The following is a 22,049-nucleotide window of genomic DNA, read 5'->3' as shown; positions in this document are numbered from 1 at the left end:
TTGATGATGGTTGTTATTGAGATTGGTCATGACCTTCTTGTTGCGCGGAAGGTTAGATCATTGTTTGATTGTACATGATCTGTAGCTCTGTGGATGATATGGTAAGAAATCTACTTGGTTGCAATCTTACATTGTATTAGATTAATTTTCTTTTCTACTGAGCTGCTCTTTGGTCTTGATCCTCTTTTCTTTATTACTTATGCGTACACAACTTTAAGAAACAAACCAAAAACTAGGAAGAATAAATGGATTTCTTTTGTTCTCTTTTTTTTTCCTCATTTTTCCATTTGTTTTGGGTTTCAGATTTCAATTAATGTTCTAAATGGATTTTGTTTAAGCTAGATATGTCTGTTGTTTTTGGTAACGTACTGTCATTTGAATACGGCAGCCATTAAATATGATTGCTTGCTGGGCTGAAGATCCCTATGGGGAATCTTATAAGAAGCATTTTGCAAGGGTTTCAGATTACGTATGGGTGGCAGATGATGGAATAACAATGCAGGTTTGTATAACTGTCTCCCCTTACTGTTTGCTCAGGTTTTAAGTTCAAATTGGTTGGAAGTGCTACTTGGGCCACCAAAGTACTGATTTTGATACTTTCTATTCATATGCAGAGTTTTGGTAGTCAGGCGTGGGATGCTAGTCTTTCCATTCAAGCTTTGATTGCTGGAAATCTCACTGATGAACTTGGACCCGTACTTAAGAAAGCACATGATTACGAATTACCTGAAGAAATCTCATGTTTCTGTTATTTTCTCTACTTCTCTGTTTACTATATAGTATATACTTTGTTCATGAAGCGTCTTATTTTCTCCTTCTACATTTTTAGGCAGCTAAAATATTAATTTACTTGTAATGGTCTAGGTTAGGGAAAATCCTTCTGGTGACTTTTTACTTTTTTAGCCCATTTTCGTCACATTTCTAAAGGAGCATGGACTTTCTCTGATCGAGACCATGGATGGCAAGTTTCTGACTGTGCTGTAGAAGCTCTGGAGGTATTGTTTTTTTACTCACATGCTTTCAGAAGTTGAGGGTTGAGCTTTAAACATAACAATTATATATTGCTTACAGCATATACCATTGTATTAGTTATCATTGCTTACAGCCATAGCATATATCATAAGAGTCACAGCCTTATGGATATTGTGGAAAAAAGCGGTGGTCAGTACCGTGTATTAGTTATCATTGCAGATGACCAGGTTTACATCTAGAGCCCTCTCTCTACCTCCTCTTTTTCCGTAATGCATGTGAACAATCTTTACTAAGTACGGCTTCCTTGATTTCATGAAGGTTATGGTAGATTACTGTAAAGACTACGCCTATTCACAAGGCTATCTAGCATTTGATGAAAAAAAAAATGGAGGCTGCGTTCTTATCTTTTGAAAAAGGAAAAAAAGGTAATTTCATATACACACATATTATAATTTTGAAAGGTCAACAATTAATTAGTTTAGAAAAGCATTGTTCTCAAGAAAAACAATGTTATAATAAATTCAAGTAATTCTTTAACTTAAGACCACATTATACAACATAGTTCTGATTATAAGTTTTAGATTGGCCTTGAATTTCTTGTAATTTTCTTATCACTTTCACTACCATTCAAGGTTTAAGAAGCACTCTTGTGTCCTCAACTGCAGTAGCTTATGAAATTGAATAGGGTCATGGCATATATCAAATAAAAAAGGCAAGCATTACCCCCTACCCTCTGTTTTGTCTAATAACTAAATGGTTGCATGTACTGTATGTAATTATTTGTTTTATTTCATTTACTTAACCACATCTATTATACACTTAAATAAAATACAAGTTTAAGCTTCTGAATACTGAAAGTGTTAATAGCATTCATACTTCTGTGGTGGTGTTTCTAAAAAATAAAACAAAAATGGGCATAGGTATGCTAGTGTTAGCTCTTATAGGATGGCTTTTTAACTAATTAGCTCAAGTATATATATCTTTCCATTTTGTTCATTAGGTTCCAGGAAGTCGAGGATGACTGAAAGGAGGCCTTGAATTTGGATAATCCCTATAGAAAAGGCATGACGTGCAACAACTAGCAGAAAACTTGGAGAATTGAAAGAATCCATTGAGAGTATGTATAAAGTGAACTATGAATTTGTTTCATGATGCTATTATTGCTGATTATTGCTGTTTCTCACCTTGCAGAGTGGAAAGTCTACAGCTATCTATGCTTGTGCATAAGATGAGGGTTTGTTACAAGCCTTGTAAAAAGTGCAAGAAGTATGGGAACAATGCAGATGTAGAAAGGTTCAAAAGTTGGTCTCAAAGTTTTTAAACCATGTCATGCCTTTATAGTTTGTGTAACAAGTACTTTTTTCTATGTATAGCTCATCAAGCTACTTTACAATTAATTTATTGGGGTGTTAATTGGCAATGGATGTGTGAATGAGTTTGCTGTGACTTTGTAAACTTAAATTCCAATTTAATGAATTCATGAATATTTTTGAGTTGTCCATATTTGTGGATTTAATTGGATGCAAGCAGGGATTTAGTGAGATTTAATTTCAATTGGATCCAAGCATAGATGTTAAAATGTGAATCATAAATAACAGTTGTCAATTTAAAAATATTGTGTTAGTCAAACCTAGACAACAGTTTTAGTTGATTAATCATTGTGATAATCAAACCTAGACAACGATTTTAGCAGAAAACAAGTTGTGGATAATTAAATTAAATAACGATTTTTAGTTATAAACAGATGTGTATATGTGATTAAAACAACATGTTTTAGCTAAACCTGTTGTTTGGAGATGCATTACACAACGGTTTTATATAATCAACAGATGTGTATATGTAATTTAAACAACATTTTTGAGTAAAAACTATTATTGAGTATCTTTGCTAACAATATTCCTACCAATTTTATACCTAATTATGCAACGGTTTTTCTTAAAACTGATGTTTAACAGTGCTTTGGACAACATTTATAGTAAATAAGCATTGTGAGATCATTACTAATACAATAGTTTTATATATATTAATGTTGTGTATTGTGCTTCGAGACAACCGTTTTCGACGAAAATCATGCATTTTGGTGGACACTAGACAACAGTTTTAAATTATAACTGTTGTATGAAACCATTTAGACAACAGTTTTTTACCGTTGTCTAAATATGCTATAGATGTCACTCGCCTAGACGACGAAATTTTGGGTAAATAGACAACGGTTTTTTACCGTTGTCTATTAACTTCATTGTTGTAGTGACCCAAATCAGTTACAATTACAACAATACAATCAGGTGAGACATAAAAACATACCTCTTTACCAACTTCCTGCTGATTCTGATATGTTACAAGGATTTTCGGCCATGCTACAATTGTCCCAACAGCTTGACCAACAGTTACAACTTCGTCTTTAATTTTGGTAACTTTGGTCAACCCCATTAAAATATAAATGATCCCTTATAACTCCAATCCCAAATTGTCTCATATTTCCACATTTTTGGCAAGGACAATGAATGAGGTTTGGGTTTCTAGCATGCTGTAATGCAAACTTGAAGAATTCTTGAATCCCTAACTCATATGCTCTTGATCTTCTATCCGCATACATCCATGACTTTTCCATCTTTGACTTGTCCATACAAACATGCATGTCATTTATAAAATCATACCAAATATTGACTCTAGTGAAACAAAAAAAATACAAAGATAAACTAAACACAACCACTATACCATTGAACATGGGCATGCAATTGAAAACTAACTGGTCTTAGTAAGATTGGTGTTTGAAACCTAGGCTTTAGGTCCGGACCTCACTCTTGAGGACCGGACCTCCAGTAAGATTGGTATTTGAAACCTAGGCTTGAGGTCCGGACCTTACCCTTGAGGACCGGACCTCCAGTAAGATTGGTGTTTGAGATCTAGGCTAGAGGTCCGGACCTCTCCTTTGAGGACCGGACTTCTAGTGGCGAACTCAGTTTTCTGACAATATGAAGCTGAGCAACCAAGACTAAACAAAAGGAAACAACATTTTGAACAACCAAAATACTGATTCAACTAAAACCAAATCAATAAACAAACCCCATATCAATAAACAAAATCAATAAACCCATATCAGTAAACAAAAACAATAAAGATCAAGCAAAATAATAAGCACATTTCAGTAAACCCATATCAATAAACCCATATAATTTACAAAATCAATAAAAAAACCCCATATCAGTAAAATCAATCACAAACCAGAGAATTGAACACAACCCATGAATATTAACTAAACCCAGAAAAATACCCCAAATTTTTATCAAGCCACAATAACTTCACCTAGAACCAAAACAAGAATAAGAGAGACAGAGCAGGTGAGAGAGAGGAAATCAACACTAACCTGCAGGCTGATCTAAATTAGGTATTTCAAGCTAGCACAATGCATCTTAAAAATTATCCACCTAGTTCAGTCTTAGTAATTTCCTCAATTGAAATAAAGCAAACACAATGGAGTGAATGAACTCATATGATTTCTATAGGGTAGGGGAGGGGTAGCAACTTTCCACTTCAATATACAATTACTTACTCATAACTATTTTTCTCATCAAAATCAAACATTCATTATAATGAGTAACAAAAGTTAATCAATAGCATCAAGAAATCAACATCATCCTTTCAATAGTCTACAAATAAAACCCCTACCATCAAAATAGAAGAAAACAAGATGCCAAAACTAACAAAACGGAAAAAAAAAAAAAAAAAAAAAAAAAAAAAAAAAAAAGGCCCTGATGAACTCACCTTTCCAATTCAATCAGTAGCCTAGCTATTTTCTTTCCCCAAGCTCAACAATATCACCAAATATCACCAATATGAACTTCACCTTGAGCAAAAACACAAAACAAAAAGGTTTAGAAGAACCTCAAAGAACAAAAATCAGAAATGCACAAAAAAAGAAAGAACAAAATCTAATGAGGAAAAAATCCCCCAAAATCAAACCCTAACCCAACTGTACCTGAATCAGAGTGCAGAGATGTGCAAAGATGATTCAAGGGAGTGTAGAGATGGCCGGGCGATGAGGAATGGGCGGAGACGATGAGGATGAAGATGGAGATCGATGACGTCAAGAGACGTGCAGATGGAGAGCGAGGGACGACGTCGAAGATGGAGATTGATGCGTGATGAGGACTGAGATTGATGCACGAGAGGGAAGATCGATAGGTGAAGCCAGAGGACTGAGTTGAGGAGGGAAGATCAATTGATCAATGAGGACTAAGTTGTGGGCTAAGTGTGTGTGAGTTTCTAAAAGGTGAAGTCAGAGGGCTTTGACCCAAAAAGATCTAAGGCGCGCGATAAATTTCATTAACGCGGTCATGCGCTTGTCAAATACAAAGACCCGCAAAATTTTATATTTTTGTAAAACTTGCCCAACACAACGGTATTCCCTAAAACTATTGTCTGTTAATTGTTAGGAAAAATTATCAAACCAAATACCATGGGATAATATACATTTATATAACGGTTTGTTAAAAACCGTTGTGTGGTAAATTAAGATAACGGCAAAAATACAAAACGTTGTCTATTGACCGATGTCTATTACGTTTTTTGTAGTAGTGTCCGGCCGAGGCTACTTCTTCAGTTTCGGTTTCCTTTCCTTGGTCGAAGCCACCGGGACTTCATGGTGAAGGGTGGTTGAGAAGGGTTAGTCTGCGAAGGATCAACAGGTATAGCTTCATAAGTAGGGTTATAAGGGACAATCCTTATGGGATAAAGGAAACCCAATAAACGCACGATTTCTTCCAGCATATACTGATGAAAGCATATAAAAAATGGTGTTCAATGTTTCTAGGCTGTTTAGTAAAAGTGGTTTAAGCCAAGTGGTTGAAGATGTACCTTAGAAACCCCAGCCCTGGCTTTCTCCAACTGATCCCGTTTCTTGGCCTCAGAACCTCCTGGATGAGAATGTTCTTCTTTTTGGCTCTGCTCCTAAGTCCCACCAACAAATACTGAACTTTTGACGAAGGCATCTCGGCCGTCTTTAGGTTCAGTCTGAAAACATGGTTGAACTTAGGAATGGAAGCTTTCATAAAGAAAATTTCTAAGTGTTGAACTTACATTTTCCTCATCCTCATCGTCAGAAATTACCTGCGGTCCTCAGACCGTTTCCTCGCCGTCAAAAGGAATCATCTCGTCCAAGGGCATGGCATCTTCCACGACCGCATGTTTGCTTCCGATTCATCTCTCAAACCGGCCATGGTCTCTTTCGGCTGAAAGATAACGAAAAGTCGGTACATAAAGGATTTTTGTAAATAAAAACAAAACATGCCTAACAAAAAGAAAGAAACGAGGCTATACCAGTTTTGCTGACATTTGACTAATTTCAATGACGGGTGGCTCGATAAACATTACTTGGGCCAGTGATGCCAGTTTATCGGCCCTACTCATCAATCGTCTAGGCTGAAGGACAAGGGATGATGTTTAGTTATGGTTTGCAAGGTCGAAATTTTCTAAGTCTGGGATTTAGGTCAAAAGTTGAAACTTACTAGAGGTGTTTGAAGGCAGAAAGATGAAATTTCGGCCTAAAATTAGTTTTGGTGGCCAGAATGGATTTTTCCAGAACTTTATTTTGCCTATTAAAAATGAAATAACTCAATATTTGAGAACCTGAGTAAAAAATACGAAAGGAGGAGTGGAGAAATTACCTGAGCGGTCGGACGGTTTAACCTTCGGCGCTTGATTTGTTGTAAAGCTTCCTCCCGTCTTTGGGATTGATCTTCCTCTTCTCTTTGTCTTTTGTCTTCAGCCGGTTTTTTAGTCTCGACCGAAGATGATGCAGGCACTTGGGGTAGGATTTGCTCGGCGACAGGTATTTCGGCAGTTGAAGGCTCAAGAGGGTTAATGGGATCTCCTTTTGTAACAACTGTGTTTTGGCGGGCGGTTGTCATAGTCCGAGGAAGTAGTTGTATTATGGCCCTTCTTCTAGCCAGAACCCGTCTTGAGGCCGGTTGGGATGGAGAAACGGTTGCATCACCAGTCGAAACCACTACTCCATCTTTCTTTCGAACTAAGGAAAAACAAAACTTTCAAAGTTGAATTTTTCTAAGTATGAAATAAGAAAAAACAAAACAAATGATGGGAAACTTACTTTTTGCTTCGATTTTCGGTTGAAGACTGCTAGGTGTCGACCGGATCTCAACATTGGTTTTCTTCTTCTTCTTCCCAGTCTCATTTTGGTCAAAGGGAAGACTACCGACTGCTTTCGCCTTTGCATCAACCCACTCTTGGCCAAAAAGGTTTTGGGTCCAACGTCCCCACCATGATGTGTAAGCGGTTGAGGCAAATGTCGACGGCCGAAACTTGGCAAGTTCAAAGCGATCAAAAGCTAGTCGATTGGGCGCCAATACTTTATTAGAATAAATCGACCGAAGCTTGTTACTGCTCAAATCCAACCGAAAGGATGAACATCGGTTTAAAGAGTTGAAGGGAGGGACTGGAACGGTCTAAATGTAGCCAAACTGGCGAGCACAAAAGTGAGGGTTGTAAACCTCGACCCCTCCTTTGTTCTCAAACCCAGCGTTGCCGAAAATAAGGTCTCGGCTAACCAAAACACTTTGCCAGAAGCATTTGTTGTGGAAAATTTCTGACTCGATGGTTGGAAATGCATTGACAAATTTTGGCCGATGAACGGGGGGAATTAGCAGAACATGCTAGCCTACCATTGATCTAAGGAAATTTCCTTCATGCTGAAAAGATATATGGTCGAAAACTACCTTTGCAGTCGTTCGACTAGAGGATATTTGCAAAGGTGGGCCAAGATAATTTTGTCGGCTGGGAAAGTTATAGGCGCAGTTCGGAACTTTGGAAAATAGGCTTGAAGCCATATTTGAAACATCCACAAGAGGCCTCCCTCACTTGCATATTCTATGTAGTAGCTTCATGAAGTCCTCGATAGAGATGGGCTAGAACCCATGGGCCAAGAGATAGTTGCTTTCCAGAAGCCAACATGTCTCCCAATAGAGCATACTCCTAGGTTACCTAAGCTCCTTTTGGAAAAACTAAGAATTTGCATATCCAGAAGGTTAAGAATGCAGCATATTCTTCTGGCGTGACGGCTGCTGGTTCTATCGGCTCTAACTCTTGATCGTTCGGCCGATACAGCTGGTAGAATGTCCCATAGTTGCCAACATTCTTGTCGGCCCTGCTATCTCGGCGAAAGGTTGCTCGCCAGTCAACTGTGATGCTTTCATCGATTGCCTCTACCTGGTTTGGGTCGTCTATGTCACCGAGAAGAGGGGTGATGTCTTCACCAAAAGTGGGGAGGCCGAAGATTGCTGCCATGTCGAGAACAAAATGTGTTAAAGACCCTGGCATCAAGTTAAGTGTGTTGGTCGCGTTCGACCAAAAGCAGAGTGCCAAAGCTAGCAACAGCCGATCCATGGTAATATCAACCGTGCATGCCATAACAGCATCATATATTCCAAGTTGATGCTAATTTGCCCCAAAGGCTCCAAGCGATGAACCCACTCAAACCACTTGTCTGACACTTTCGGCCAGACCTATCCACACTTAGCTTGTATCGAGTGAACAAGCCTTCATCTACCTCAGGCATCTCGGCCACATAACATGGACCGAGAGCAATAATGCTCACATCTTGAGTAGAGGGGATGAGATAATCTCTAAAGATGGTTTCCCTCGACGGAGCACCAAGGGAGTTCAAATTAACCCTAGATGAGCAAATTCGAATCTTTATCCAAGTTCTTGAAAAACGAAGGTGGAATATGCAGTGGGTTTCGATTTGTAGAAGAAGAAGAACCCTGGATCTGGGTGGTCTGGTTTTGAGTGTTTTCTGTCTGAAAAGCCATTGAAGTAGAAAGGAGAAGAGTTGGAGAAATCGAGGTGAAGAAAATAGCAAGTGTGAGTTCTGGGAAAATTTTGGCAGGGTTTCTCTGAGATTCTTTGAAAGCGCAGCAATGGCGTTGGTCTAAGAGGATATTTATAGTAGAATTTAAGAAGAAAGGTTTTGGGATCTCGGGTTTCAAAATGGGATATGATTTTTTTATTATTTTACATACTTTAAGCAACATTTATATGGATTTCAAATGGCCCAATATTTCTCTTCCACGTGGACGATGGGCCATCTGCTAGTGGCCGACAAGGTAGGGTAGGGCAGGGGCCAGCTTCTTCACGAATCAAAGCTTGCCACCTGTTCATTATCTTTCCTCACATGGGGTTGATTTCTCAAGTGGGGCGGTTGTTCTCTTGTAAGGTTAATTTGCAATTTTCATATCAATTTTTTAACATGCATCTTGACTTTTGACATCCATTGCAATTCCCTGGCAAAAAGAAAAAGAAAAAAGAACATTCATTTCAATTCAATTTTTTAACACTGACACTCCATTGCAAACTCTTTTTCTTTCATAAAGTCAATAAATTGAAATTAACTTGACATTGACACTCCCATTGCACATTGTTCACTTCTCATTCATATGATAAATTAATTGAATTTGTGCAATCATGGAACATTGAATGGCACATAAGATATGGAGGAGGATTTCACTCATGTGGATGTGGATGTTGTTGACCTCGACGAAGCCACCGGCGCCCCTTGGGGTCCAGCGGCGTTCACGCCTTGTAGAGAGAGAGAGAGAGAGAGAGAGAGAGAGAGAGAGAGATGGGGCAGAGGAGAAAGGAGGACCGCCACGGGGATGGGGTCATTAGCGATGGCCGGAAAAGGGAAAAAGAAGGTGGGAGTGGGGAGGGTGAAAATAGTATAATGCCAATAATCAGTGAGTAAAAACCTTTGCATGCTTACATAGCTTTCTCAGTGAAAAACCGATCTGATACGCGTATCAAAGTTCAAAAATATACCTGCTGACCGATCACATAACGACCAACTATCAATACCGGGATAACCTCCACAATATGGTAGCGAGAGTAACCATTTTTGATAATATCACCTAGGTTAGTCTTCCCAGAAGGACATTTGACTAACCTATCTGTATCACCGTCTCCTGAGGTTTAGGGGATCGAAATCCAAAGTCAACACCACGTGACCCTATACTCTCAGGTTGCACAGGATACCACACACAAATATGCCATACAAAAACAATGCACTTTTTTCTGTGAAAAACATTTTTATATATATAGTACAAAAATAGGTATGAAATCCACTAACCGAAATGTGGTACTTCCCCCTACATGTTTATCAAAGTGTGTTCCTTGCTTGATCATTTTTCTCTGTCTGGGTCCCACTTGTAACCTACTGGGAAACTGGAGGTCCGAGTCCGACAACAACTAGCATTAGGAACACTTCCACTACAAGAAATTTGGGTTTTAATGATGGGCAATTTGGTCACTAAAAGTCCTATTCATTTAGTGACGAAAAAATGTTTGTCACTACATTATCACTAGAACTAAGTGACTAAAGCACTTTAGTGACCAATGAGTAAAAGTTCATCACTGAAACTATTACTGTTAGTGATGAAGGGTTTTGGTCACTAAATGCATATGCTTTAGTGACCAAGTAAAATTTCATTACTAAACCCTAAGCATTTAGTGACCAAAACAATCCATCACTAAAACTATTAATTTAGTGACCAAGTTTTTCATCCCTACAACCTCCTAAATCTTGGTTACTAAAATCCTTTAGTTCATCCCTAAAGCCATTGGTCACATACACATGCTAGGAGGACGCATACAAGAGGCTAATGCTCTTAAGAAGTTCCGACTCTAGACTCTAGTGTAACTTTTAATAATCTGAAAATGTCCTTTATTAAAGAAAATAATCAAAAAGTACAATTTAATTTGAAAAAACTAAAAGAATTACACAAAATAAAAAAAATAATAATAACTGGCCAAGAGAGTAGTGTAACAAAATGGAAAACACAAGCAGACGTATCCACCATTCTTTTGGATTATCCATATGAAGCACCCAAAAGGGCTATAAAAGCTTACTTCCAGATTTATTCAATAAATAGAACAAATTCAGAAACTTGTATATCTCATTTCCTTTCACTCACCCTCAATAATCCGGTTAAGAATAATGTTCTCCTTGTTACAAAATGGGGCAATTGGATGCTTCAATTTTACAAGAATATTAGGAAAATATAAGTGAGTAAATAAATAAACAAAATGTACATCGTAACCCGCCCAGTTGATTTATCTCAGCTATAATTATTCCTAGGACTGTCCTGATGAAAATTGACATGGTCCTGAGTTGGGTTGGGGGTCATCCAGTAAACAATCACTTGCATGTGTAGAAAGTTTAAGTTGTATGTTTTGAGAATCAATGGGAAAGAATGGCTTATTTTTTACTTATTCTGGTCCTCACTGAAAGCCAAATCGAATATCTGACTGTAGTCATCTACAAAGTGAACATCAAGGCCTTCCTTTACATTAGGAGCAAGCTCATCAAAATCCCTCCTGTTGGCCGAAGGGAATATGATGGTCTTCACTCCGCTTCTCCTTGCTGCTATCGTCTTCTCCTTAACCTAAATTGTTTGCACAAGTGAAATTTCCATGAGTTCGAGATGCACCCAAACACAACAATAACAAAATACGGAAATAAAAATCAGACATCCATGCAAACCTATAGGAGTCAGAGTGATAATTTAACTCTTTTTTACATGGTTTTTTAAATTTTGTTTGTTTTTGCTGAGATTTTGTTTTTCTTTGAAGTTAATATCACAGAACAGTGAGAAACTGCACGCATAAGCTGGAAAATTCATTACAAGGAAACAAAGAATACACCATAAAGCATATCATCACTCTTACCATAATTTCCTAAATAAAGAATAGGGAAGAGTCATAATATATAATATTTCTATTACTATACGGTTCAAATCATTGAACTAAATTATGAGGTAGCTCCAACAAGGACGTCCACACTATTCGTGAATGCGGATGCCCATTTAGAAGGTCCCTCTATATGTAAATGTCTATATTAGAGAGAGAGGGTGAGAGGGTGATAGAGAGAGAGAGTGGTTTAACATACCCCACCAATTGGAAGGATCCTGCTAGTTAGTGTTACTTCGCCTGTCATTGCTAAATCTTTCTTGACAGGCTTCTTCATGGCAACTGACAACATGGATGTGATCATGGTGCAACCAGCACTAGGCCCATCCTTGGGTGTGGCCCCTGCAGGAACATGAAGATGAAGCTTGGAATTGGCAAAGAAAGCGTTATCTGGCTCTTTATCATGCAATATCGCTCTGGCAACAGTGTGAGCAATTTGGGCACTTTCTTTCATAACATCTCCAAGTTGACCGGTGACATGAAGGGCACCTTTCCCCTCTACTTCTTCAACCTGTGTGGTCTCTATATACAAGGTGGAACCACCCATGGCAGTCCAAGCAAGACCCATAACAACTCCAACTGGAGTCTGATCATAGATGCGGTCAGCATGGAAAACAGGTTTGCCAACAAAATCAGCCAAGTTTGATGCATCAACCAACACTTTCTCAACTGTTTTTGTTGCTTCACTTTCCTGAATATTCTCAGTTTCTTTTGTATCCTGTAAATACGGCAGCAGAAACACATAAATTCAGACAGCAGAAATAGATGGCATGAAAACATCGACTTGAAAGTAACTCACAAGGCATAAGATAAGTACCAAAAAAGGCACTTTAACAAGTAAGCTGTAATCATGGCCAAAAAAAAAATAGTAAGCTGTAATATTATGCCGAACTTGTACATCTTCCTCGGCATCTATATATTTTCCTTTTATAAAAAAGGAAATATTTTCTTTTCCCATAAACAAAAAAGTACTAGAAAAGATCATAACAATTTGTTCCCATTTCATTTTACATATGTAAGATAAAATGAAGATCTTGAACAGGGTAAAGGAATTCTAAAATATAAATACCCCAACTGAATAAAAAGTTCAAAAGAGAAACAAAAAGGAATTATTCGACTGCATTCAATTTACAACATTTCTCATCCAGTGCCCATTAACCAGTAGCTTCTTAAATTATTAGATACCTTTGAATCCATAGGTTCATCAGTATCTGCAACCTGAACTTCATCAACTGCAGGTTCATCTGGGAGATCAGTCTGAATAGTGACATTTCCTACAGAGGTTTCAGCACTATGCTCATGATCTTTTCGCTCAACTGATTCAGCTGCTGCCTGGTTCTCCTTAGCAACCAGGTTTTGACCTAATTTATCAACATCTTCTAATTGGTTTTCATAAGTATCAGCAACCTGAATTTCAACAACTGCAGGTTTATCTGGGAGATCAATCTGATTAATGGGAGAATGTACTTCTTCAGCTACTGCAGGGTTATCTGATGCTCCTTGTCTAACAAGTTGCAGAGCTATCTGCCAGGTCATAAAACATAGGTTAAAGCATATCTTCATTCAAGGAACATAGCGCATAACATTGTTGAATAAGTTCGTAAATCTGTTCTGCATTTCCAAGCAGTAGCTCTCTGGACCTAAGAAAACCATTAGGGAACCTTTAAATCATGTGGATATATGTTTTCATTGTTCATCATCAGTGGCGGAGCCACGTGAGGACGAAGGGGGACACAGGCCCCCACTCAAATTTTGGCGTTAAAAAAGGATTGGCTTATGATATATGGTAGTTTACTAAAATACCCTTAAAACAATCAGGTCTCACACATGTTAGCCTTTTTTATTCTTTATTTTTTTGCCACTTTCCCCTTTGTCTATTCTAGAAGGTCCATTTTCATATTTTCATTCATCTAATGTCAATCTCTGTTTTCTTTTTCTTGTTCTTGCACAATTGTCTTTCACTTCAAATAAATTTCTCTACTTTTCAATTGATATGGGTTTTTACACATGCAAAAATTAAAATAACTACTAAACCTAAAGCAATTTTATTGCGGGAATTTGATTTAGGGTTTATTTATTTGAACTTGAAGTTGATTAATTAGGTATTGAGAAGCAGAGAGAAAAAGCTACTACATTTGGTAATTACAAAAAATGGAGACTATATATGTTTTATTTTTTTAAAAATTTGTTTGGGATAGTTTTGTTACTTTGCAAGATTGCAACAGAGTTGGAGGGATTTATTGGTATTGATAGTGAAGTTATATATGCAGGGATTTTTAATTATGTTTCTTTGTTATAATATTATGTGATTTTTTCTTGTTCATTAACCAATCAAAAGTTTTCCTTTAAATTAATATTATTTTCTGTTTTGATTTAAAAATTTTGAAGTCATAGGTGAGCTTCAAAGTGGAAAGGCCTCAATGAAGATGAACCGATGGTGCCCCCATAGGAAAACATTCCTGGCTCTGCCACTGTTCATCATCCTATAAAATTTAAAGTTTGTGACAATTATCTAACTCTAGATGTTATATGACAAACCTTGCGGTAGATCTTTTCTATGTGCTTTTGGAGGTTTCGAACACCTGCTTCTCGGCAATAATTTTCTATGAGAGCAAGAAGAGCTGCATCGGTCACTTCAACCTGAAAGCACAGTAATGTTAATATAAGTAAAAAGTAATACAAATATAATATACAAACACAAAAATATCAGTACCTGTTCAGGTGCGATGCCACATGCTTCACGTGTGGTCTTCTCCAAATAGTCTCTAGCAATGTGCATTTTCTCATCAGTAATATACCCAGCAATGGAAATGACCTCCATCCTATCCAAGAGAGGATTTGGTATCATCTCCACAACATTGGCTGTACAAACAAACAGAACCTACAATAAAATTTTAAAAGCATGACATATCAAGTTATCAGAAAAGAGTTTTGTTGTTGCATTTTTTTTTTTATTTTTTTTAAGAAAATGGAAGAAAGAAAGAAACCATCCTTGATTGTTATACATTTCATTTCGTCCATGCCACAACTTACATGGACACTCATCAGATGCATCATGTACAAAAACGAATGTGTGAGGAGAAGACATCCATCCTAATGTGTCTAACACAGGCACAAATCTACCACAATACGAACAATGTCCCAAACTCACAGTGTCCCAAACTTCATTTTAGTGTTTAAAGTAACAAGTTGGAGATAATATACTATGCATACACTTATCTTGCACTAGGTAGAGACAGTACAAAAATTGGACAAGCATTCCCTTTTATCACCATATTCTAAGGAAAATTCTATTTACACACCCCTCTCTTTTAATTTGTGAAATTACAAGTCTAGCCAAATACTAAAAGACAACTATTAGTTTTTTAAAAAACAAAAACAAAAGGAAAGCAAGAGCCACCCAAGATCCGATCCCAGCCCCCTGCCTCCTGCCACGTGAAGAGAGAGAGATGGGGAAGGAAAGAGAGAGAGGGAGAGAGAGAGAGGGAAAGAGAAAGAGGGAGGGAAAGAAAGCGAAAGAGATAGAAGAGAGAGAGAGAGAGAGAGAGAGAGAGAGAGAGAGAGAGAGAAGGGAGGAGAGCCGCATGAGGTGTGGGGTCAGACCACCGGTGGCTAGGGCAGCAGCGTGGTGGCAGGAGGAAGGGGGCTGGATCGGGTCTTAAGTTCCTGTTCTATTTTTTTCTTTTTTTCTTTTTTTTTTTTTTTTCAGTTTTTTCTTGTGTAGTGAGGGGTATGTTGAAATGTGGTGGGGTGTGAGAAATTGTTTAAAAATTAAGGTGGGATGAGAGTGTTTGAGTAAGAGGTGTGTAGTGAGAAATGTGCAGATAGAAGCACTCTATTCTAATGATTTTAAATTACACCAATTAAACATTAGCGCACACATACACTAAATGGCTTGGGCATGGCAATTATATTACTGGAGAAAGTAGAAGGTAGAACATCAAATGACTTTAGATCACCAAAAAAACCAACCTTTGATAGGTCAATGGGAACATCAAGATAATGGTCTAGAAAATTAGCATTCTGCTCTGGATCAAGAAGCTCCAACAAAGCACTTGCCGGATCACCAGCATGTCCCCTTCCCAACTGCCACATAAAAAGGCAAATTTAGATATTAAATCCATCAATTTATTATGAAACTTGAGAAAATTTATGGTCTTTGTAAATAAGCATTTTATATACCACTCACTCTGGACTACAAAAGAGACACAGGATATGATGTCTCTCACTTACAATATGAAGCAAGTCAACAAGCCATTTATTACCTTGTCAATCTCATCAATTAGAACTAGAGGGTTAGCTGTTCCCACATTTTTAAGGCATTGCACCATCTTTCCTGGCATAGCACCAATGTAGGTTCGACGATGCCCCTGGATGAAACTTTCAAAGTTAAATATCATACGATAGAGCTGCAGGATGTACAGCTGTTTATCAATACTTCCAGTGTAAACATGTTTCCAAGTACCTTAATTTCAGCAACATCAGCTAACCCTCCTACAGAAAATCGAAAGAAGTTACGGTTCAAGGCACGTGCAATTGAACGACCAATGCTGGTTTTGCCCACTCCAGGCGGGCCAGAGAGACAAATGATTTTTCCTGCAATATACAATCAAAACATCAATGATTCGTCCTGTTTTAATGATAGCACAGTATTTCAACATTGCTTAAAACCTTTATATAAAATAAGAGCTAAGATCAGTGACAGAAAGACAGGGCCATCCATGACATGCAGTGAGGCAATGCCCATAAATTATGTTTGACATTTATGAAAGAAGAAAACTATACCAACCTTGTGAGATTCCTCTGAGTTTTCCAACAGCAATAAATTCCAATATCCTTTCCTTTACATCAGTTAAGCCATAATGATCTTCATCAAGAATTTTTTGGGCCCGAAGAACATCAAAGTTCTCATCACTGCATTTGGGATTGAGATAGGAGATCTTATTATCTTGGAAAACAGCAAGAAAGGTAAAAAATCAATAGGGGACATATTTCTTCAATAAAATAACAGAATAACAATAAAGAAACTCAACAAATATTCTTCTTATAGCTTCTTTAAAAGCTTCTCACGCTAGTATCCATAATATCCCATTTCAGATTTTTAAATAAATACTCATGCATTTTCCTATTCAACAATATACGCTAGTATCCACAGTATCCATAATATCCAATTCAGATAAAAAAAATCTTTACATCAGATCAGTTTCACCCTATCCTTATTATCCTACCCTCAAATATAAAAAACTAAGGGCACACTGACAAGATGAAATCCTAAAGCATTACCAAAACTCACAAGTGTGTCAACCGTCTTTAATAAATGGTCAACTAGTCTAACAAAACCCCACTAATAATATAGTCCCAGAAAATTATTGGCTTTTTAGCACTTTACCCACCTGAACTTTAGGCCCGATCTCACTTCACCACCTAATTTACCACCTAAATTTAAAAGTTTTTGCTATGTGCAGCCTCCGTCCGATTCCGTCACATTTTCAGTTAAAAATTAGGGTTTACGGTCTTTTCAAATCAGTTATATATTTTTGGACAAAAAAAAAGTGCAACCACACCCAACTCCCACTCTCCCTCCCTCCACTCACCTCCGGCAACTACCCATCGCCGGCGGTCCCTTGCGCCAACCACCCCATTCCCCCCTCCAGCCCCTTCTCCTATTTTCCTCTTTCTCTTTCCCTCATGCCAACCACCCCATTTTCCCTACTTTTGGACGCGGAAATCTTGACGGAATCGGACAGAGGCTACACATTACAAGAAAAAAAATTAAAATCTAGGAGATAAATTGGCACAATTTTTTCATTAGATGGTGAAGTGAGGTCAGGCCCAATATCCAGGTGAGTAAAATGTTGAAAAGCCAAAATTCTTTAATCTTTCAGAATCCTAGCCACAGATATGATGTGAAACCAATAATTTTTAATAAATTGAGTTGTGCAAAAACCTGTAATTTCCCCAGGGAATTGAAGTCAACCAATCAAGGTAATTACGTGTCACATTAAATTCACTCGAACTGGCCTCCAACAGCTGCAGTTTTGTAAGTTCTTCTTCTATAACTTGCAAAACATGAGGAGGACATTTTTCCCTGTTTGGTTCAAGCCTCTCCCTAAACTTTTCTGCACCACAGGATCAGAAAAGTGATGCAACAGTTACCTTTATGTACATGAACAATGATAATTTAGAATAACTTATCAATTTTTAGCATGCTAGTTACAAAATTTAGCATTGGACAAAGTCTACTCAGCCCTAGATTAATATACATCATACAATCACACCCGCCGATACCTATATATCCCACATCGTTTTGTATTCCTAAACACGCATTACAATACAAAGGGATCATAACAGATATTATCAATTGATTAGGGATTAATTACAACATAAAAGCTTTTGATTTTATCTAATCACTCAACTGAAAACACCAAACGTTGAAGCACATATCTAAGTACAATAGAGACCTCCTGTGTGCAAGCAAACAAATATATCAAGTGTGACTTTTGAAAAGGTGGAGACAAGTATACACACACACAAACACATATCTATATATATAGTATCTAGGTTTATGAGAGGGATAATTAACCAGAAAGTGCTGTTTTGTCATCTGTCTCCAATCCCAGTTCCTGCATCATGTAAAGCCAAGTCAATTCCAATAAGGCCCAAGGTTAAATAAACTAACTGATACAAAACCCACCATAAAGTAAACATATCGTTTAATAAATTATAATACATAGCCAGTGGAGAAGCAGTACTAAAGGGGCATGACATAAAAAACATTTATGTTGATGATGGAGACAAATACCTTCTTTATGGCTTTAAGCTGCTCATTCAACAAGTAGCGGCGCTGTTCACCACTAATCTTCTCTTCAATTGCTTTTGCAATAGATTCCTAAATTCGACCCATACAGAAAGATTAAAAGATAATCAAACTATGATGGAGAAGAGATGTGAAAAACAATGGCATATAGGCATGGACTACCTGAATCTTGCTGATTTCTATCTCTTTCTTCACTAATTCTAAGCTGAGCTTTAAGCGTTTATACACCTGAGCAAAAAATGCATAGTTACAAAGCATTCTGAATATAAGAAACTTGAATATAAAGGTTGGATGGTAGATGACAACATGATTCCAAAGATTTACATCTTTCATAACATACAATGCTTGACTAGAAATGCTCTCAATAAATATATAAACATAAAAATTGAGCTGTTTAGTATATCAGCAACCCCAGCTGAGCTTGAGTAATACTTACATCTAGCTCTTCAAGCACTTGTTGGCATTGCAATTTGTTTGCACCAGATATTGCAGCTCCAAAATCTGCTAACCTGGGAAAGTTAAAATCACCTATATGCTGCACAAATTGAAATAAAGGAAGAAAGTTAACATGACCATATCATATATCCGAATGATCAAATATATCAACACACCAGAACACATATGTATGCAAAACACTAGTTTCCCTATGTTGATCGCTGTCGTAATAATATGAGTCACATGCTAATTGTTTCATCAACTCATTTAAGAATAAGGGAGAAGTAAAGGAAGAAAGTTAACATGAACATATCATATATCCGAATGATCAAATATATCAACACACCAGAACACGTATGTGATGCAGGAGCATCTCCTAGGGTTCCAAGACTTATTATTATTTTTTAGTAGCTTTTTAATTTTTATTTCCTAGCTGGATTTAGAGTCTAGTTTCCTTATTTCATTAGGTCTTTATGGTAATTTTACTTTATGTTTTCCTAGTTAGTTTAGGTTTATGCTTTTCCTAGTTATCTTAGGTTTATGTTTTCCCTATATAAGCTTAAGGCTTAGGTTGTAATAGACAATTTTTGGCATAATATTATTCAGAGATTTCTGATGTGAGAGTTTCTTTTGGGTTCCTAAACCATAGAACTCATCTATCTACGTTCCAACTTTGATTCTATAGCTTTATTCTCTCTCTTTTCTACTGTTATTGCTGGATTTTCCTTTCCACTGTGGTTTTTGCCCTATTACTACAGCTGGACAGCAGCCTATGCTTCTGTCCTACATCAGTATGTATGCAAAACACTAGTTTCCCTATGTCGATCACTGTCGTAATAATATGAGTCGCATGCTAATTGTTTCATCAACTCATTTAAGAATAAGGGAGAAGCCAAGATGAGGGACAGCAAGATTTAACAAAAGTTGAAAGCAGAGAAAACCAGTGACTAACCAAATAAGCATACAAAAACAAAGACCTTAATATATCTCAACATTATGAAAAACAGAACAAACCTGAGTGTATGTTTGAACATGATCTCTCCAGAGGGAACTAGTCTTCAAAACATCTCTTAAGGTTGATATAACCTCAAACGATGTTGCCTTTATGACATCATCATCCTTGTTATATGGTTTATCCTACAATGTAAAGTATAGTCCAATCAGATAAAGGGAAGGAAAAATCTATCATACATGTGTAACCTCCTAAAGTTAATAATTGATTTGGGAGAAAATAAAACAAAATATGGACAACATGCCTTGAGATGGTCAACTTTTACAGTCAGGGGATCCTCATCAACCTGTAGAGAAGTCATAACTTTGCTCAGATTAACAATCTTTATCGTAAAATTAAAATACTAATTGAATTATAAATGTGTGTGTGTGTGTGTGTTTGCATGTACATAATCTAGAGGCATATACTTGAACTCTGAAAAGGTTCACTAGACTCAAATGTTTTAATCAGTTCACTGAAGTATTTGTAAATGAATCATGAGCCATATGAGGTTATGAGAAAACGGCGCTAGATATGACTTATCAAGACATTAATCCAGAGATCATGCCAACTGATTATTTCCACTCACCATCTCTGTAATTCGAAGTCGCCTATGACCGATAAGGACTACTTGGTCTCCTTGGATGCTTGAAATCTGATAAACAAAGATACAAGTAAAAACATCATAACAAAAATTGAAAGGAAATTCTAATTGCTGCATGCCAAGTTAATCAACATAATTAACGACACATGAAACTTGGGAGCAAAAATTAGATACCTGGGCAAGTGTACCAACTTCATGCAGACGATTAAGCAACTCTTTCCCTTTCAAGTCATATATGCTTTTCTCTGTTTCAGAACCTGATACCAAACTAGGATCAGTCCCTGGCTCATCCTTGAGAAGGAAAGCACCAGCGTACGGAGCATGCCGTTTCCGGCTTTCCTGTAAAGCTGCTAACAATTTGGGATCCTGCATGGAAACCAATACATTATTTAGTTTCAATTCCCTTCATTGCCACAAAGTTAATGCTACTGCAAGTGCATGGTCAAAGGAGGTGGTTATTGATATGCTTCAGTAATTTAAAATTAACTTGCAGTAGCAGTAGCAGTAGCAGCAGCAGCAAAATTGACCCAGCAATGAAATCAAATATACCAACACTTAAATGTTTTACCTTCACATAAATTGGCATGTAGAACCCTGGAAAGAGTGGTCTATGCGGCAATGGCAAAGCTAAAACCTGCTCCAAAGGACATAGGAAAAAAAAAAAAAAAAAGGAGAGAAAATTGATAAAGAATAAATGTGGAAGAATAAGCTGAACATTTTCTTTCATTTGCTTATAGGATATATTGCTCTATTTTCTCAAAATCCAAACAGACCACTGAGCAAGACCAAAGCTCGAAACCAACCAACCGTAAGATAATCTTCGGGTCTAGGGTTTGTGGGAACAATAGCTGAAGAAGACTTGGACTCGGCCTCAGTCCCCTCCCCCTTGACCTCAATTTCCACCACCTGATCAGACCCGCCGTCGCTGGCGTCCGAACAAAACAACGCTCGACGAGCCGAGTTAGGGTTTGGCCGAGTCAACCCGGTGAGCGAGCCGAGAACTCGGAGAAACGGCGAGGCCAGTTCAGTGGTCCCGGGTCGGGGGCCCAAGCTGTGGAATCGGGTCTGGAGGCATGATGAGGAAGAGGAGAGGAGCTTCAGCATTTGTATATGGTAGTAGCAAATACACTGAGAGTGTGGGGACAAAACTCAGAATTCAATTTAGGGGAACCGCCATTGCTGTGCAAATTGAAGGCGTGTCTTGCGTTGTAAAGCCCCTCATAAACCCTTGTTTTCTTTTCAGACAAGAAACAAAAATTAAAAAATTGAAAAAAAGATTTTTTTTTTTTTTATGGCTGCTACTTACACACCTTTTATTTTTTTTTTTTTTTCACACCATTATTACTTAATTAGTGAAAACTCTAAAGCCCCATTGTAAAAATACCCTAAAGCCCTCCCCAACCCAGCCACACCACCCTCCTCTCCTCTCTCTTCTCTCTCCCCGACACCTTTTGTGAGGCACCCATAATTAT

General features: G+C 37.5%; 1 protein-coding gene and 2 long non-coding RNA genes across 3 annotated transcripts; 2 read left to right on the top strand and 1 right to left on the bottom strand.

The window, feature by feature from the left end:
* The first annotated feature begins 1,695 nt into the window (after positions 1-1,695).
* On the top strand, positions 1,696-2,470 carry LOC147291841 (uncharacterized). The gene is made up of 2 exons (XR_015121543.1): positions 1,696-2,089; positions 2,164-2,470. It is a non-coding gene; the product is annotated as an uncharacterized LOC147291841 (long non-coding RNA).
* A 7,322-nt stretch (positions 2,471-9,792) lies between these two features.
* Positions 9,793-21,778, bottom strand: LOC147291839 (lon protease homolog 1, mitochondrial-like). Its single transcript, XM_086238739.1, has 20 exons — positions 21,385-21,778; positions 21,146-21,211; positions 20,752-20,943; positions 20,563-20,628; positions 20,239-20,280; positions 19,997-20,119; positions 18,984-19,082; positions 18,710-18,775; positions 18,533-18,619; positions 18,314-18,353; positions 17,678-17,849; positions 16,520-16,644; positions 16,196-16,326; positions 15,996-16,100; positions 15,703-15,816; positions 14,444-14,611; positions 14,269-14,370; positions 12,916-13,254; positions 11,930-12,448; positions 9,793-11,426 (listed from the first exon to the last, which is right to left on the bottom strand). Exons 1-20 carry the CDS (start codon positions 21,679-21,681, stop codon positions 11,247-11,249), a joined length of 3,033 nt encoding a protein of 1,010 aa, XP_086094865.1. The 5' UTR covers positions 21,682-21,778; the 3' UTR covers positions 9,793-11,246.
* On the top strand, positions 12,212-13,663 carry LOC147291840 (uncharacterized). Its single transcript, XR_015121535.1, has 3 exons — positions 12,212-12,348; positions 12,969-13,083; positions 13,158-13,663. It is a non-coding gene; the product is annotated as an uncharacterized LOC147291840 (long non-coding RNA).
* Positions 21,779-22,049: the final 271 nt, after the last annotated feature.

The sequence above is a fragment of the Dryas octopetala genome, chromosome 3 (assembly GCF_963921425.1).
Source record: "Dryas octopetala chromosome 3, drDryOcto1.1, whole genome shotgun sequence".
Classification (NCBI taxonomy): domain Eukaryota; kingdom Viridiplantae; phylum Streptophyta; class Magnoliopsida; order Rosales; family Rosaceae; genus Dryas; species Dryas octopetala.
Note: the sequence above shows the minus strand (reverse complement) of the source record. Positions and strands in the feature narration are given on the sequence as shown.

Bases quoted from the DNA above. Each gene is read 5' to 3' on its own strand.
- LOC147291839 (XM_086238739.1), bottom strand. From the start codon at position 21,681: ATGCTGAAGCTCCTCTCCTCTTCCTCATCATGCCTCCAGACCCGATTC. The intron at 21,212-21,384 runs GTTGGTTGGTTT...CCTTTGGAGCAG, and splicing joins GACCCGAAGATTATCTTACG to GTTTTAGCTTTGCCATTGCC. The intron at 18,620-18,709 runs GTAGTCCATGCC...GGTCGAATTTAG, and splicing joins TAGAAATCAGCAAGATTCAG to GAATCTATTGCAAAAGCAAT.